At 40.6% G+C, this 18,921-nt stretch overlaps 1 protein-coding gene across 1 annotated transcript in view; it reads left to right on the forward strand.

Moving 5' to 3' along the window:
• COL6A1 (collagen type VI alpha 1 chain) overlaps nt 1-18,921 on the forward strand; it is a 218,504-nt gene that overhangs the window by 184,943 nt on the left and 14,640 nt on the right. Inside the window, exons 29-30 of the mRNA XM_033945115.1 lie at nt 2,859-2,867; nt 5,521-5,654. Coding sequence (XP_033801006.1) covers nt 2,859-2,867; nt 5,521-5,654 — 143 coding nt within the window. The remainder of the gene's footprint in view (nt 1-2,858; nt 2,868-5,520; nt 5,655-18,921) is intronic.

The raw sequence follows: 18,921 nt of genomic DNA on the forward strand, positions 1-18,921 counted from the left end.
GTTTGTATATAATAATTGTAAACTGCTTTGATTGTACTACAATCCTATTATCCTTATGTATTATTATTTTTTACAATTTCTATACCGTCTACTTCCTAGGCAGTTTACACAGTACTTAAAACGGTACAAAAGAGGGACAAATCATCAAAAATTAAGTTCAAAGTTAATCCTCAATCAAAATTGCTGTACACTGCAATAAATCTCAATGTAATTGTTGGTGACTGTTCTCTAAAACTTGGGGACACTGGACTGGCCTTCCTTCTCAGTATAGGATAGTGCATTCTCTATGCAGTGTGGCATTTCTGATACTGGTTTCCCACTTGATGCACACTTGGTTCGCCACTGAATCACTTTGATAATTGCTTGGCCTAGTGCCCTCTGGGGTATACTCTTAGGGGTTGAGTCTATAAACAGGCATTCCAATTGTAGGGAGCAGTGGGCGTCCTACCACCATCTGGCAGCCAATTGGGTTGCACATTTAAAGAAAAAAACAACCCTAGAAGCAGGACACCTACACTGTAGGCATTTGTTGTGGGTCTAGGGAGATGAGTAAGGACACCTAAGCTCACCCAAGGCTGGGTGTGGGCATGGTTTGGCCAGAAGTGGCCTTGGAAGAGCTTAAGAGGCCCTAGGCATCTCCCTAGGGCTGCGACAGCTGCCTGAAATGTTAAAAGTTGACGTGGCTGACTGGGCTGATCATGGCAAGAGAATGGCGATTAGCGGAGCTGGCAGGACTCCCTGAAGGACAAAAATGGCTGCCTTGAGTTCCCGCTGAAGTCTCGTGAGACCATGGCAGCCATTTTTGTTTGTGGCTCTGAACAGGACAGGAGCATAAGAAGATCACTCCTGCCCCACTTCACAGACCACCAGGCTTTAAAAGTAAGGTGCGGAGAGGTCTGGGAGGCAGGAGGTATGTGGGGGTGGGTCAGAGTCAACCCTAAGTAAGGTGTGGAGAGGTCCGAGAAGTGGGAGAGAGCTGGGAGTGGGTTAGAGTCACCCTAAAGTTAGTTATTCACAAGCTAGCTTTGCCCCTAACCCCTTGTGAATATGGAGGGAGGAGTGTATATATTTTATACTTGGATAAGAGCTGTGGAGACTGCATTTTTTAAGGGGAAAAAAGAAAGAAAGCAGAAAGAAAATATAGGCTGTGGGAGGGGAAATACTAATTTGACCTAGAGGATTGTCAAGCTATGTTATTGTTTTAAGTCATTTGCTTCTAAATACAACTTAAAGGGCACTAACACAGCTTGTTTTGCACTAATATGGTGATATTTAAGTCATTATAAGTTATATAGTAATTAGACAAATGCATGTAAAGCAAATTAGACAAATGCATGTAAAGCAGTTCATTACTAGGTAAATTCCATAACTTGCAGTGAAAACTGGGTAGACATTGCAAGTCATGATATGGCCCTAAAATTATGATAAAATAACCCCCAACTTACTGCATCTGGAAATATCAGGTTGTCAAACAGCAGACCAATTCTTCTGGCTGTGACTTCCAGGCCAGGCCCCCCCATCCCCCCCAAACAAAACTCTGATCCAGCCCCCTGGTAAAGAGCCCCACCTTGAACAGAACCTCCAACCAATAGTCCCACTCCAATCCAGTTCCCTTGATCAGAAGACCCTCCTCTGATGTGGCCTTCCCAATCAATACCCCCTGAAGTAGCCAACCCCCAATTAAGCCCTCTACTTCTAAAGGATCTCACCCTCTGTGCTAGTACCTTATATGCCTGGTGGACATTCATCAAAATGGCACCTGTAATGGTAGTCTCATGCAGCTACCACTAAGGATCATGTTTCCTTATACAGAAGCAATAGTTCCTAGAAGTAGTCCTTTATAACTATTACTAGGGGCGCTATTTTGAAGGATGGCACAAGAAGGGCAGGAATGACTGGGAGTCACCTCAGCCAGAAGAGCCCCTAGACCACCAGGGATGTAAGGTACTGGTATGGGTTGGGTGGGAATTCTTTGTGATGGGGGGTTTGATTAGAGTGGGCTACTTTGGGGTATGTGTATTGATTAAGGAGGGTGTGTGTACATGTGTGTGTGTTGGGGTGGGGTGGAAAGATGAATTCTGATCATGGGGACTGAGACTGAAAAGGATGTATTGGGGGAGTGAATCAATTGGGAAGGAGCTGACCTTGAAGTTATGGCTGGCAGTATTAGGTCACTGCTGCATCTTCGGTCTTGAAATCTCCACACTGAAAGTTTGCACACCACTTCTTCACTGTGGAGTATTATGGGCATTTGTCACTCAATGTTTGCATCATACATTCATGGATTTCCTTTGGAGTTTTCTTCTGCAGGAATAGGAACTTCATGACTTTTTGGAGTTCCTCATTTGAAAATTCCACATTTTTCATTGACAAGGTTCAATCAATGATTTGAAACAATGTCGAAACATAGCATTTTGATTCTGCAAATTCGCACTTTGCAAAATAAAATAACACTTTTTTCAGCTAAAGAGGCAGAATAACACTCAGAATTTAGGAAGTTGATTGGGCTGTGAACTTTTCAGCACCCCCTTGTACACTTACATCAACTCTACGACTGGCATGAATACTTGTGCCTAACTTATACGTAGGTTTATATTTTCAGGATTATCTTTGTATTTCTTACAGAAATCTAGAAATTTGTATTCCTTTATAAAATAAGAGCCCTCAGATGCTCAGTTATAGAATTACCCCAAAGTGCCCATGGCTATATGGATAGGTGTCTTTGAACATCCAGTCATAACTATTTAATTGGATTTGTTTCTTTAGAGTTGTCAGAGAAATACTTTTCTCCACTTTGAAAACTTGCTATATTGCTATAATGAAGACAGTAAACATTTCTGTTTTCTTTTTTATTCCAGCATGCTGTGGTAAGTATAATTTGACAACACATAGTTGTTGTTTATTAGTATATTTGATTAAAATGTTTTTCCTTTGAAACAAGTCATTGGGTCTGATATTCAGAACAATTAAAGCGGGCAGGAAGACTCCTGTATTCTTAAATCATGGTGAGCCATCCAACTATAGAAATTCAGTGTTGCTGAATATTATCTCTGATCATCCATGTTAAAAGTGAGCAGGTCAGGAACTGTATAAGGGGTGGTATTGGAGAGAATCTGGGGGTTATGTGAGTGCTGGCTTTAAGTACTGGGACCCGCATAGCTAACTCAGCCAATTTTGGACAGCTCAAAAGCTTGGCCAGGTTAGGTATGCAGGTCTTGGCACTGAATATCAGCAAGGACCCACATAACTTTGTTTTAATCTTTTAAGCCATCCTCCCAATCCCCTGAGAAAGATCCCTTCCATCCTTACCCCTCACCCAGCCTGCACAAAACACAACCCTACTCTGGAACAGCTCCTCAAACCCTCTGGTCTAGATAGGACCTCTCTGAGCCTACCTGATATCCCTGGTGGTCCAAATGGGAGTGGTGGGGACAGAAGCAAAGCCCTCTTGCTCCTGCTCCTTGCAGCTGCCTTCAGAAGCACAAGTACTGTGAGTTTCTACATGAAACTATGGCAGCCATTTTCTAAAGGCAGCTGCACATGTGGTGAGTCTCTTTCTTTCTTTCTTTTAATATCTTTATTAAAGCTTCCACACAGTCAGGACAGAAGAACTTGGCACATCAGATACAGTGAAACAAGAAGGAAAGAATAACAACAGGGAAATCCAAAACAGTCCAATAAGGAAAAATTCACAGAACATTTAGGACCCAGCTCCAGGCAGACCAGTGAAAGGCCATTTTACTCCCTGAAAATTCAAACAAAACAACCTCATCAAGCCCAAATGGGAATGGAAAGGAAAGAAGACATAAAAGAAAAGAAAGAAAGAAATATACTCACTTCAGGCACACAACAATCATAGCACATTCTCTCTCCCAACCCGAACCCCCTCCCCCCCCCACCCCCCCGAGAGGTGTGCTGCAGAACCCTACTGGGTGGTGAGTCTCTTTCAATTGAAACTATGGAATGATGGGGCTTAGGATAAAGGTGAAAGAGGATAGACTCAGAAATAACCTCAGAAAATACTCTGTCACAGAAAGGGTAGTGAGTGCATGTATTTGAATTCAAGAAAGCTTGGGACAAGTATATTGGATCTCTAAGGGAAAAGAAGGGATAGTAGATGGAATGGATAGGCAGACCAGATAGGATATATGGTCTTTATCTGCCATCATTTTTCTATGTTTCTATTCAGTCACCTATGCAAACTGTCAAACACTTTGCTAAAATCTAAGCATCAACTGATTACTGAAGGAAAATACTCCTTAACTTTGGTGATATCACTTACAATTACAAAGTATCACAAATACTCACTTGAACTACATCTCTTCTTCATTGTCTTCATTCTGTTGGCATCTCCAGCACCCTCCTTGCTTGGTTTTCCAGCTACCTCTCCAATCTCAGTGTTAGCAAAGGTGGATAAATGACAAAACACAATTTAAGTGCTGGAAAGAATGTCATCAATTGGCACATTTCCATATTTCACCTCAATGAAATCAACTTTTGCCACTAAAGCTTTAAAACCTGTGCCTCTGATAATGGTGAATGGCCTAATATGATGATACTGTGATGTACAGTATGCACTATTATGAATGTTAAGTTATTGTTTTAATTATAAATGTACTGTTGTAATCTGCTTTGTATAAAGGTGGAATAAAAGTAATAAACTGTACACTATAATATGGTTGGCAGACATTTCAGCATTAACATTGATAATAGAGTTCTTAGCTAAAATCGTGTTAGGCTTCAATCAATCTGGCACATTTTGAAAGCCAGTCATTGAAGTTATGGGCTGTGACCATCTCGGCAGCCATTTTGAAGAAGCAGCGGTATTGGAAGAACCAGCATTGGGCAGAAAAAGGTGTGTGTGTGTGTGGGGGGAGTGTTTTTGCACCCGAAGAGGCCACTAGACCATCAGGGAAGAGTCCACTAAGGTTTGGGGGAAAGGGGGAAGACAGGGTGGCCAGATTTTTATCCTCATTACCGTGAAATTACCCTAATTTTTGTCCCTGTTCCCAAGGCAATACTGCTTAACATTCTACTGTTACCATGGTATTATTGAGCAATTTTAAAAAAATTTTCCCCATTATTATGACACTCTGTAATCTCTACTTTCGCTTCCTATCCCTTAGAAATCCCATGCTTTCTTGTATTCAGATACGGTATATGACTTCACTACCCCCACTGAGAGGCTATTCTATGCATACATCAGCTTTTCTGTAAAGAAGTAATTTTTCAGATTACTCATGATTCGATCGTAATTCATCTTTATTCTATGCCTCTTTATTCCAGAGCTTCCTTTCAATTGAAAGAGGCCCATTTCCTGTGCATTTATGCCACAAAAGTATTTAAAAGTCTCTATCATAGCTCTTGTCTGCTGCTTTTCTTCCAAAGTATACAGATTGAGTTTCTCTTTGAAAATGTACTAAACATACATGGGTCCAAAAATATCTGTGTACTTTGCCTCTTGAAGGCTTAGAGAAAATTCCTACTTACATGTGCATCTATATTATGCTTTCATTGCAGAATGTATATGTGGTCCTATTGATGTACTCTTCGTAGTAGATAGTTCAGAAAGTATTGGCCTTGCAAACTTCCAGATGGCAAAAGATTTCATCATTAAAGTAATTGACAGACTGAGCAAAGATGAACATGTTAAGGTGAGTGGTATAAAAGAAGCATTCATGTGAACAATGAATTCTTGTGATCCAATCATTCAGCAATCCACACATTTCTGGAGAAGCAATAACACGGTAAGCTGTGATTACTGTATCTGTTTGGTGACTATTATTTTCAAAGGATTAACCTGTATTCCTAAAATATCTCTGTATCCCTAATAGATTTTTCTGCCAGATTACTATTTATAATATTGGAAGATGAGCAGTAGCATAGCGAGGGTGAAAGGTGCCCAGAATAGTGGCACCCCTCACCTGCTTTCTTCTCCACCCCCCCACCTCAACATGCTCCTTCCATGTCCTCTCCTGCTGCGTGTGCACTGCTTCCCTTCCCCATACCTCTGTAACGTTCCTGGCATGAACAGCAACCTCCAACCTGCTGTTTTGCCAGTGTAGGCTCTTACTCTGATGTCACTTCCTAGGCGTGTGTCCAGGAAGTGATGTCAAAGGAAGAGCTGATGCTGGTGCAACAGCAGATTGGGGGTTGCTGCCTATGCCAGGAACATTACAGAAGTATGGGGGAAGGGAAGCGACGTGCACGTGCAGCAGTAAGGCGCGGGGCGGAGAGGAGGACGGGTGCCTGCACCCTCATCAAGATGTCGCCTGGGCCAGCCCATTCCCCTGCCCCCCCTTTCTATGCCACTGAAGATGAGTTTCTGATCTGTCCTTTACTCTCAAGGGAGAGACTAAAGCTTTAGAGACAAGAAGCCATAGGAAGAAGGTTCTGAAAGCCAAATTTAGACATCTGCATTGAAAATGAAGTCCAGAATCTCCTAGGTATTATTCAAGAATGCTCCTAATTCTATTCACAACTCTGGCTACAAAGTTTTAACATGTGGCTGAAGCAATGGTACAAAAATCAGGGTTTTAGATACATTTAGATATAGAGAACTATTTGGGGAAGAGGAATCCTGTACTGATGGTGAGAGAGAATAAAGCATGGATGCTCTGGTCCCTGTAAGTCCTGACATTAGCAAGCCAGGTGAAGTGGGATACATCCCGATAAGTCCTGACATTAGCAAGCCAGGTGAAGGGGGATGGGAAAAAGACAAAGATCACTTTTCTCTTTACAGAAAAACTGCCCTCACCCCCTGCAACTGAAATCTACCTTATCTATCTCTGCAGATGATGGAAACAGTAGATTAACTATGGAAAGATATTTCACCATTAACTGAAGAGCATGCAAAGATGGAGAAATACACTGTTTTATGAGTTCAATTAGCTACTGTAGAAGTAAAAATAGAGAAAAAGCAACAGGTCCTGAGGCTGTGGGCTAGCTGTGGTTTTACACCAAGGCCCACCCAGCCAGATATCATAAAGAGATAAACAGACCATGGTCAGAAGACAGAATTCTCAGAAGAAAGAATTCATAAGAAATATCATCTAATAGAAAGTATCAGAGATGTTTAAAGTTGGGAGGGGGGCTTGTGCTCGGAAATACTAATATGGTGGAGAAATAGGCATTTCGGGGAAAAGGTAGGTTTTACGGAAAAACATATAACATGACGTAGATGAGAATAGCCAATAAATGAATGTAGTTAGGCAGTAATGCATAAGTAAATAGCCAATAAGGATGTATCATGTGATGTAAACCAACGTGGTGTTGGCCACTAAGAAATGTATAAAAACCAGACCTTTAGAAGGGAGGAGTCAGAACAGACATCAGAGGACCTCTAGGCCTAGAGATCACCTTCTGTTACGCTATATGCTAAATGATTTATTCCTTTAAGCTGTTATTGATTGGCTAAATAAATATATACTTATTGAAACCAGTATATAGCGTTCGAGGTCTCATTACCAAGGTAGGCCTGGACAGCGGCCTACTTCAATGGGATGGTCTCTGTCTTAACCAAAATGTTACCAAACTGCTGGCACTAACAACTGCTTACAACTTTTGCTGTCTCTAAAATGTTTTATTGTATAATGTGTTGACATAGCATACCTTGTGCTGTAATTTGAATATTTTTACTGCTGTAATTGTCTGCCTATATTTGACTAATTCTTGCTGTATACTGCCTTGAGTGAATTTCTTCAAAAAGGTGGTAAATATATTCTAATAAATAAATAAAAAGAAACTAAAGCTTCTTTATCCTAGATCAGTCACTGCAAAGTAGGTGAAATAAAATATCCTAATAGAAAGGATGTAGAAGAGGCCAAGGAAGCTTGTGTGGGTATATATGCAGAGCAAATAATATATTACCAAGAAGCATGGAAAATGGTGGCAGAAAAAGGCAGTTAGGCCTGTCTAGTCTGCCCAATTTTATTCTTTTTTTTTAATTTATAATGATCAAAATACAGGCAGGAAGTAACCTTGATTTTAAAAATTCCAGAATGCTAACATGTACAGTAACTAAGAAAACACAATAGCTCAATCAACAAAATAAAGTCAGCAAACTATATAAAGCCATCTAGGAGGAATGGAAACTATGCAACTGGGGCAGATGATATTGTAAATAAAAAACAAACAAAAGAATAAGTAAGCCTTCATCTGACCCTCTCAAGGTAGCTGAATGGGCCCCTGTGATGGAAGCACAATTTTGCACCCATCTGTATGAATTTTGCATTTGTTGGTATCAAGTTTATTATTTATTTGACATACCGCCTATCATTATGTCTAGGCGGTTTACAATAAATTTAATTAAAACATATCTGATAAAACAGGGGATTAAAAGATAACATTATTACTGGGACACAGAGACAATTTTCCAACTCTCGCTCTCATTCTGATAAATTCCACCCAACACCACCTACTTTGGAGGGTGGGGCTTTTCCGCTCATCGCATGACATATGGGGTAATCAATTCAGGTATGACTGTTAACTTGTGTGCTGTCCTTTTAAATATAGAGTTCATTTCATCCTATTTTGTCCAGATTGCAAACCGCTTTGATCTTCAGAGCTGGGGTATAGAAAGTTAAAAAAAAAAAAATTAAGAAAGAAGGCAGCATAACATTCAGCATGCCAAGATCCTCCCAGATGTTCCATCAGCCAATATCAAACTACAAATTAAACAGAAGTAATGCCATTATCAAGGAAATTTTTCAGGTCAGATAATTGTAAAAAAAATCAACCCATAAAGGAAAAGAAAACATAAATAAACCTTAACAACTTCCTCTTCCTTCACAGAAACCTTCAAAATCCTAAAGGGCATAGAGAAAGTGAATAAAAACAGATTCTTCAAACTGTGGGGAGCCACAAGCACTAGGGGTCACTCGGAGAAATTGAAGGGGGACAGGTTTAGAACAAATGCTAGGAAGTTCTTTTTTACCCAGAGGGTGGTGGACACATGGAACAAGCTTCCGGAGGAGGTGATAAGCCAGAACTCTGTACAGGGGTTCAAGAAAGGTTTGGATAGGTTCCTGGAGGATAAGGGGATAGAGGGGTACAGATAGAACTTGAGGTAGGTTATAGAAATGGTCAGTAACCACTTCACAGGTCGCGGACCTGATGGGCCGCCGCAGGAGCGGACCGCTGGGCAGGATGGACCTCTGGTCTGACCCAGTGGAGGCAACTTCTTATGTTCTTATGTTCTTATGTTCACAGAAGATTTCTACAGGGTGGGTTATGGAAAGGTAGCCCGCCTCCAGCAATAGTATGACAAGATGAATGAGCAAGTGGATTGTTTTTATTCACTTACCCACAAGTTACAACAAATGGTGAAAGTGGTCCCCTTTCATGTCTATGCACCTTCGGGCACGTCAGATCATGTTGGCTGATACTGCTTGCACCTCTTCAACAGTGATGCTGTGGATAGTGTTCATGATTTTTTCCTTGAGTTCATCCAGGGTATGTTGATTGTTGGCGTAAACTTTCTGCTTTAAATTTCCCCACAGATAAAAATTGCAAGTTGATTTTCGGGAGCTAATTGCAATCCACTGCTGAATGTCACGGATGACTTCAGGCATCCAGGCTGATAGAGGCCTCGATTTCTTCATGTTTGCAACAGAGCTGGTTTGACGCCGTTTCTGAATACAACGTTTAGCTTGTGGTTTTGTTCCTGGGTACTTCTCGGCAAAGGCCTCTTGCGTTTCCTTAATCGATCAACTTTGCACATAGCCTTCCACAATCACTATTCACTGTTCCAGGGAGAACACTATCTTTCTGGCACCGGTATTAGAGGCAGGCTACTTTCCATGGCCCATCTTGTATTATCATGTACAAGATGGAAAACTGCCAAACTATTCCATATATTGCACAATCGCTCAAAACTCAGTTAATATAGCCACACACATTTCATTATTTAAATTTTATGCATGACCCAAAAAAGGGGGCACAAAGGTGGGAGGGTCATAGGCAGATTGGGAGTGTTCCTTGGGATGTAGTTAAAGAATAAGGGGGATCTGCACCTAATTTAAGTTACACCACATTTTGGTTGGTGCAAATGGATGCAACTAAAGTTAGGTGTGGTTCCTGGATGTAAGTACTATTCTTTAAACTGTGCCTATTTTTAAGCGCCATTTATAGAATAGTTCTCAGTGCTTTTTTCAGCTCCATTTTCTTTAGGCGCCATATATAGAATCTAGCCCTAAACATATATACAGGGTGCCCACAAAAAATCGCCTTGATTTTAAATGGTTACAAAACCAAAATTTATTGGAATATTCTTTCACCTTAGAGGCTACAGTTTCATCAACTCATAAAGATTCATATGGTATACATACACTCGATAGGTGGCAAAGTTCAGTTGTGGATTAGGATTTGGTTATCAGATAGAAAACAGAGGGTAGGGTTAAATGGTCATTTTTCTCAGTGGAGGAGAATAAACAGTGAAGTGCCACAGGGGTCTGTACTGGGACCAGTGCAATTTAACTTATTTATAAATGATCTGGAAATTGGAACGACGAGTGAGGTGATTAAATTTGCAGGTGACACTAAACTGTTCAAATTTGTTAAAACGCATGCGAATTGTGAAAAATTACAGGCGAACCTTAGGAAATTGGAAGACTGAGCTTCCAGATGGGAAATGAAATTTAATGTGGACAAATGCAAAGTCATGCACATTGGGAAGAATAACCTGAATCACAGTTACCGGATGCTAGGGTCCACCTTAGGGATTAGCGCCCAAGAAAAGGATCTAGGTGTCATTGTAGACAATACGATGAAACCCTCCGCCCAATGTGTGGCGGTGGCCAATAAAGCAAACAGTATGCTAGGAATTATTTAAAAAGGGATGGTTAACAAGACTAAGAATATTATAATGCCCCCGTATCGCTCCATGGTGCAATCTCATCTGGGGTATTGCATTCAGTTCTGGTCTTCTTATCTCAAGAAAAATATGGTGGTGCTAGAAAAGGTTCAAAGAAGAGCGACCAAGATAATAAAGGGGATGGAACTCCTTTCGTATGAGGAAAGACTAAAGTGATTAGGGCTCTTCAGCTTGAAAAAAAGACGGCTGAGGGGAGATATGATTGAAGTTTACAAAATCCTGAGTGGAATAGAATGGGTAAAAGTGGATCAATTTTTCACTCTGTCAAAATTTCAAAAACTAGGGGACACTCAATGAATTTGCAGGGAAATACTTTTAAAGCCAATAAGAGGAAATTTTTTTTCACTCAGAGAATAGTTAAGCTCTGGAACGCATTGTCAGAGGATGTAGTAAGAGTGGATAGCGTAGCTGGTTTTAAGAAAGGTTTGGACAAGTTCCTGGAGGAAAGGTCCATAGTCTGTTATTGAGAAAGATATGGGGAAGCCACTGCTTGCCATGGATCGGTAGCATGGAATATTGCTACTCCTTGGGTTTTGGCCTGGTATTAGTGACCTGGATTGGCCACTGGGAGAACGGGCTAATGGGCTTGATGGACCATCGATCTGACTCAGTAAGGCTGTCTTATGTTCTTATATTGCAGCCTATGGGCAAAATCGAGGTGGGGTGGGGGGTTGATAAACCTATTTCTGAAGGTTTCTGCCATATCCTGTAGGATCCACCCCTCTAAAATCCTGTTTTCTACGTGTGTGGGGGGGGAGGGGGGTCTAACTTTAATTAAGTTGTTTTTAAGCCATTTTGGCATTAAAACGATGCCACAGTAGCCATATTGTATTTCCCAATGTTTTGTAAAGTTCTCCAAATCTTACAAAGCACCTCATTTTGCCTCAAAACTGGCAGGGATGATCACCCACTGTACATCAGAAACACTTTCCCCGGTGGGCGCTGGTGAGCACCAAACATGGTGGATGCTTAGAGCTGAGGTTCCTGCAAAACTTCATTAAAAAATCAAAAACCTTGCTTTTTAGCTGCTCACAGCTACTTCCTTTTTGAACAGAAAGCTGCTGCGGGTGATGGCTGCCAACAAACCGGGCAAACAGAGAAACACTGATCCGGTCTCACCTCATAAATCATCTGGAAATAAGGCAGAGGAGGAAAACACTCAGAGCATTATCGAGGAGATTCGGGCCATGCGGTCTGAAGTCAAACGGGCCAGTACTGGGCAGACTTGCACGGTCTGTGTCTGTATATGGCCGTTTGGTGGAGGATGGGCTGGGGAGGGCTTCAATGGCTGGGAGGGTGTAGATGGGCTGGAGTAAGTCTTAACAGAGATTTTGGCAGTTGGAACCCAAGCACAGTACAGGGTAAAGCTTTGGGACACAGAGGAAATTAAGTCTGATCTGGCTGCCTTTAAATCATAGCTTGCCGAAATTAAAACTAAGGCTGCTGAAATGAATACAAAATTTTCTACTGCAGAAAACAACATAAAGGATCTAACGAGGCAATTGAAGCGTATTACACAGCTGGAAATGCAATTAGAGGACTTTAACAACAGAGCACGTCATAATAACTTCAGGTTCCTGGGCCTCCTTGAAGAGCAGGAGGGACGGAACATGATTGATTTCCTAGCATAAACACTGCCCAAGCTTCTGGATCTTAGTTTTGATCTCCCATTCAAAACTGACAGAGCACACAGGGTCCCCTCTAATTTACTGTCTAATGGTGCCAGCAAGTATCCCAGACCCATGGTAGTGCGTCTGTTGTGCTACTCCCAAGTCCTGACCATCATGCAGCAGGCACGTGTCAAGGCCCCAATAAAGTTTGTCACTGACCTGGGGAAACATACTGCTAAGATGAGAAAGCTGTTGCTTGAATACAGACCTAAACTAAAGTAGTTAGGGGCAAAATTCGGTATGATGTACCCAGCCCGCCTGCAAGTCACCTACAATAACAGTACCAAGGACATCACTAATCCTACTGACCTCGCTGAATATCTTGAGCAAATTGCACCGAGTACAATTGATTGTACCTGATAAGTATTCTGGCTGATTGCTGTTTTGCTTTATATTACTGCATATTCTGCTATGCTGTGCTGATATATTCATTCTGCCTGTGATTATGTCTCAGTGTAAGCTTGTTCTGCATTTCACTGTGTTTTTGTTATGCAAGGTGTTATTCTCTTGTTCTCTTGGAGGTTTTGCTACCTTAGCTTCTGCTTTATGTGTGTCCATAGCTCATTGACCCATGTTAAGCCATATAGATATCCACTCCTGCTTTTTCTTATAAAAAAAACAGGCTCCAGGTTTTTGACCATTCAGCTACTTTTCTTTATGTATTTTTATTGTATGCTTATTCTCAAATCATTTCTTATGATACATCTGACTTAGTACTGTTTTTTCCTTCTCTCCCATGCCACTAGTATGCTCTACCCTCAATGTTAAAGGATTAAATAATCCAATTAAATCAAAGAAAATCCTGAATTACCTATCCTACCTGTCAGCAGATGTGATATTCCTACAGGAAACACATCTAGATGCTGAGGCTTCTAACAAACTGTCTCTGCCTTGGGCCTTCCCGCCACTTTTTTCACTTGCTGTTGGAAAATAAATGGTGTCCTCACCTTCATTATAAAAATTGGGAGGCCACAGGTTGTCTCCCATGATACTGACACACAGGGAAGATGGGTCTCTGTCAGGCTCAGCGTTAACTGTACTGAGATTGACTTCTTAAACATTTATGGCCTCAAATTGATGATTATGAGTTTTTTTGATGATCTTGCCACTAAGCTTAATAGTTACCAGGATGCCCATTATGTGATTTGTAGCGTTCAAGATCCACTCAAAGATAAGAAATCAATATCTACATATAGGAAGACCAAAGCTTGGCATAGATTACAGGATATTATTGCCCAATTCAAGCTAATTGACCCTTGGCGTATCACCCCTATGGAAGATCGTGACTACACCTTCTTCTCTGCACCTCTCTTCTCCTATTCGAGGATTGATTATTTTCTTATCAGTCCCTCGCTTGTCAAATCAATTCTACATTCTGAAATTAAAGAGATTAACGTCTCAAACCATGGAGATTCAATTCGTCTTTATTGCAAGATAAAACATTTCATGATCACATAGTTAAGGCTATACAGGAATACTTTACATTAAATACAGCATCTGATAGTAACTGGATTTCCATCTGGGATGCTTTTAAAGCATATATAAGAGATGTTATCATTTCCTTTTCAGCTCATCTTCGGAAGAGCACTAAACAACAAATTCATACCTATGAATCTGAAATAAAGAAATTGGAATCTTTGCATCAATCCAATCCACTAGATATAGAGACTCTAAAAAAGCTCCAAGGGCTCTGTTACCATTATAATACCTGTTTGAGCAAACAGGCTGCCTCACAGGTTTTCATCCATACTGCAAAATATTACACATAAAATAATAAATGTGGCCACCAGCTTTGCTTCATACTTAAAGGGCAAGCATAACAAAACTAATATTACTGCCATTCACTTTGATGACAATGACTTAGTCATAGCTACGCCTGGTATTCTAACATAATTTCACAAATATTACTCCAAGTTATACACATCTGAACTGACTGAGGATCATTCTTCTGACACCTTTCTTCATAACCTAGTTCATAACACTCTATCTAGTGAAGATAATGTTATTTTAAGTTCTCCATTCACCATTCCTGACTTGACAGAGGCTCTGTACAACATGGTTCCATAAAAGCCCGATGGGCTGACTACAGAGTTCTATCATCATCATAATAATAATAATAACTTTGTTTTTTTATACCGCCACTACCAGGAGTTCTAGGCGGTTTACAACAAAAGGAGTTGGACAATCAGTGAAGTACAATCAAGTCATAGAAATACAAATAGTAAAATAGAATATAAAATACAGTCAGTAGAGAACCCCAGTGTTAAGTAATACATTTATCAAATAGAGTGGTCTTAACTAATTTACGGAAAGAACAGTAATTTGATGCTTGATGAATACATTTACCTAAACACAATTGTAATTTACCGGCCTGAAACGCAAAAGATTTATCCAAAAAAGTTTTGTATCGACAATCATTTATCTTGGGGTTAGCGAATATATCAGAATTTCTGGTTTCCCTCTATGGTTTATATAACTCAAAATGAGGGAGAAGATAAGAGAACTTAAAAATAACTCTTGCCTCTAATGGTAGCCAGTGTAATAGACGATAATAAGGACTGACTGACTTTTCAAGAATGGCTTTCCCTTCATTTAATATAATTCTTTAATTACATGATAGCTTTTGGTGATGTTAGGGGATCCTTTACAGAAGCCATTACTATTATGCTTCCTTAAAAGTGCAGAATTATAGGCCACTTTCACTCATCAATGTAGACGACAAGTTGTACGCTAAGGTGCTTGCTGAGAGGCTACAAAAATTTCTCCCTAAGTTGATTGATCAAGACCAGACTGGTTTTATGGCTGGACGCCTGTCCAGCCACAATACCAGAACTTTCACTAACATCATCTCCTTGTCTGCCTCTATAGATCATCCCTTACTAGCCATGGGGTTAGATGCCGAAAAGGCATTCGATAGGGTGGAGTGGCCTTACTTATTTAAAATCGGACTATAAATTGAATGTTTCTAAGACAAAGGTCATGCCATTGAAATGTCCTGGTCTGGGTCCAGATGTTCAACAATTGGATGTACAAGGGTCATCAAACAAATTGAAATATTTGGGCTTATACTTTGGACCCTCCATTGCTGACACCCTGTATTACAACACCACTTACATTCTTGACACTGTTAGATCTCTAACTACCAATTGTTCCAACCTGAAGCTCACATGTTGGGGACGTCTGGAAACCATCAAGATGATGATCTCTCCTGTGGTGAACTATATTTTGAGCATGCTACCCATATATTTGAAGTCCCAGACCTTTACTCGAATTGATAAAATACTGTCTGACTTCCCATTGAACAACAAACTGCTTCGAATCAGTCTGAAAAAACTGAGAATGATAAAGTAAATGAGGGTGTCAATTTCCCAAACTTCAAAAACTATCATACTGCTTTTCTCTTGAGACAAGGCTCCAAGTGGATTGAAAGAAAACAGGTCACTTCAGTGCCTCATTGGCTTAGCCTGGAAAACTTGATCATGGAGAATTTTCCTCTAGATACCGTCCCATTCTTAGGTGCTCAGGACAAGCTAAAAATGAATTAGATCATCATATCTACCAGCCTAGCTATGCAGGAACTAGATAATTTGATCTCTCCAAGGTGGAATGATACAACTTTCATGCCAATCTGGGGTAATACCAGGATACGCATCCAAAACAAACCTGTCCTCAGACCATCTTGGAGCACGACTGGACTTTGGAGAATAAATCAACTATATTCAGAGGCTTCTTGGATAAGTTTCCAGCATCTTGTTGCCACCTATAATATACCCACAACTCACTTTTTCAAGTGGATACAAATCAAAGCAGTCGTAGATGCTTATATGAAAAAACACAAGCTCAGTAATGACACTCCTGCCCTGCTTCAGCTTTGTAACAAACTGTCTTACTCGAAACACGAGTCATCTCATTGGTATAAAATACTACGGGAAAACCAATACTTTTTTGATAGGAAGTCTTCATTCGATGTGGGAACGAGACACTGGCATGCACATTGATAGCCACATTTGGTCTCAGATTTGGTTGGAATCGTATCGAGCTCTAAGGTCATCGGCTATGACACAATCACTTTACTTCCTCCTGCATAAAGCTTTCTGGACTCCGATGAAATTGACTAAACTATCGAACCAAGCGCACAAGGCTGATGATAAATGCTAGTCTTGCCACACCTCAGCAGGAACTTTGGATCACATGTTGTTCTCCTGTCCTACTGTTAACCATTTGTGGACACAAATATGGAAAATGATTAGTGACATTTTACACATCTCTGAGCCCTTTACTCTAGCCACAGTGATTTATGGTGGCTATAGCCTAAATACCACCGTGACGGAAGCTTCGACTTGTTTGCTTAAAGCATTGATCTCCATTGTCATCAAATTAATACTGACCCATTGGAAAAACTCATCTGCTCTGTCAAACACAGCTTGGTGGAATATGGTCTGTCTGACAGCTAAGTACGAACTTTATGCTGCAGATAAGAAAGGTATACTATCAAAATCCCAGTCCATCTGGCAACCCCTAACTGATTTCTGTGCTAATCTATAATTTTATGATGTATCTATGCTATTGCCCTATTTCTGAAACACTATGATAAGAATTTTGTTTGATGTCTCTGGTTTTTGTAGCTGAACAGTCATTTATTATTTCATATTATTTTTGCTTACTGTATGATGTCCCATCTCTTTCTTTTTGCATATTTTCTTGATTTTCAGTAATGCACTGGCTGAACCCGGTTATCCTGATAGATGATAATTTATCCTGATAGATGATAGATGTTATTGCATTAATATTGTTTTGCTTGAACTTACCTTGTTGGTTGTATTCTTTGTTTATTGTACTACTTAATTGCCAATAAACAGTTTGAACAGAAAAAGAAACACTTTCCCCGTTTGTAAGGACTAAGTCCAGTATGGCTATATCCTATGTAGGTTCCATTATCAACTGCTAGACCAGGTCTCCTTGTAGAGAGACCAGGTTTTCCCTACTTCTAGGACACCCTGCAAAAGGGATACCCCAATCAACATCTAGTAGTACTTCCTCTTTTTTGGTTATATTTTGAATTTCTATCAAATCTCTATTCATTTCTTCTGTCTGTGAAGGAGGCCTGTATATCACACCAAAGTAAATAGATTTTGCATTCCCTCTTTTCAGATTGACCCACAGTGCTTTTTCCTTACCCTGGATATCCTAAAATTCTATGGGGATCATAATTGAAAGAGAATAACGTCCAAAAACCGGCCTAAGTTGGCACTTGGACGATCATCAGTCAAAAACGTCCAAGTGCCGATAATAAAACCGGGTTTTGGACGTATTTAAAAACGACTTAGGCCTTCACAGTGCCACTGAACGACCATAGCTAAACGGGGCATTTCAGGAGGAGTGTCGAGGGCAGGATTTCGGTGGGACATGGGCAGGCTTAGACTTAATCGTACTGCATGTATAACCAAAAGTTATACAGCACAGCATAGACAGAACTTGGACATTGTGACTTAGACCATTTAAAACATGGGCTAAGTTACAAAAAACAACCTAAAGTCACCAGATAAGCACTGCAGACACAAACTACAGACCCTCACATACTACCCCAGTGATCACCGACCCCCCCACCCTCCCCATAAAAGTCGTAATCACACCTTTAAAATTCAGCTTCCAGACCATCATCACCTGGCAGCCTGGCATAGGAAAGCCTAGTTGACGTGCACAGAGGTGGCTTAAGTCATCTTGGGGGTGGGTTAGGGACCTATGGAGAGGAGGACCCATGCCCATAAGCCACTTTAAACACTGCATTGCTGTTTAAACATGTTCCCCTCCATTTATTCCTACCTTGTCTTTCCTGAACAGATTATAGCCAGGTATAACTGTATTTCAGTCATGGTTCTCCGTGAACCACATCTCTGTGATTGCTGCTAAAACCATATCAGCCTCTTCCATTACAGCCTCTAAACCTAGAACCTTGTTTCCCATACTTTGAGCATTAGTATATACTGCTATCCTGACATTGCCCCTTTCCCTCAATTTGTATAGTGGTATTTAATGATTTTTGAGGACTTATACTTATGGGAGCTTTCATCACCAGCCCTCTTCAGTAGGTGAGCAAGTCTGCTACTGAAGACATTTCTTCCCTTCTATGATAAATGTGCATCATCTCTGCTCAGCAGCCCTTGGAAAATCATCTCATATTGAAGGAAGCCAAACTCTCTCGACGACACCATTTGCGCAGCCACACATTCATCTCCAGGAATTGAGCTTCTCTGTCATGGCTTTTATTCTTGATGGGATGAATTGATGAGACCACCACTTGTGCACCTGTCTACTTCACCTTCTCTCCCAGAGCCATAGTCACTTTTGATATGTTCAGAGGGATAATGAACTACTGGA

The sequence above is a fragment of the Geotrypetes seraphini genome, chromosome 5, assembly GCF_902459505.1.
Source record: "Geotrypetes seraphini chromosome 5, aGeoSer1.1, whole genome shotgun sequence".
NCBI classification, from domain to species: domain Eukaryota; kingdom Metazoa; phylum Chordata; class Amphibia; order Gymnophiona; family Dermophiidae; genus Geotrypetes; species Geotrypetes seraphini.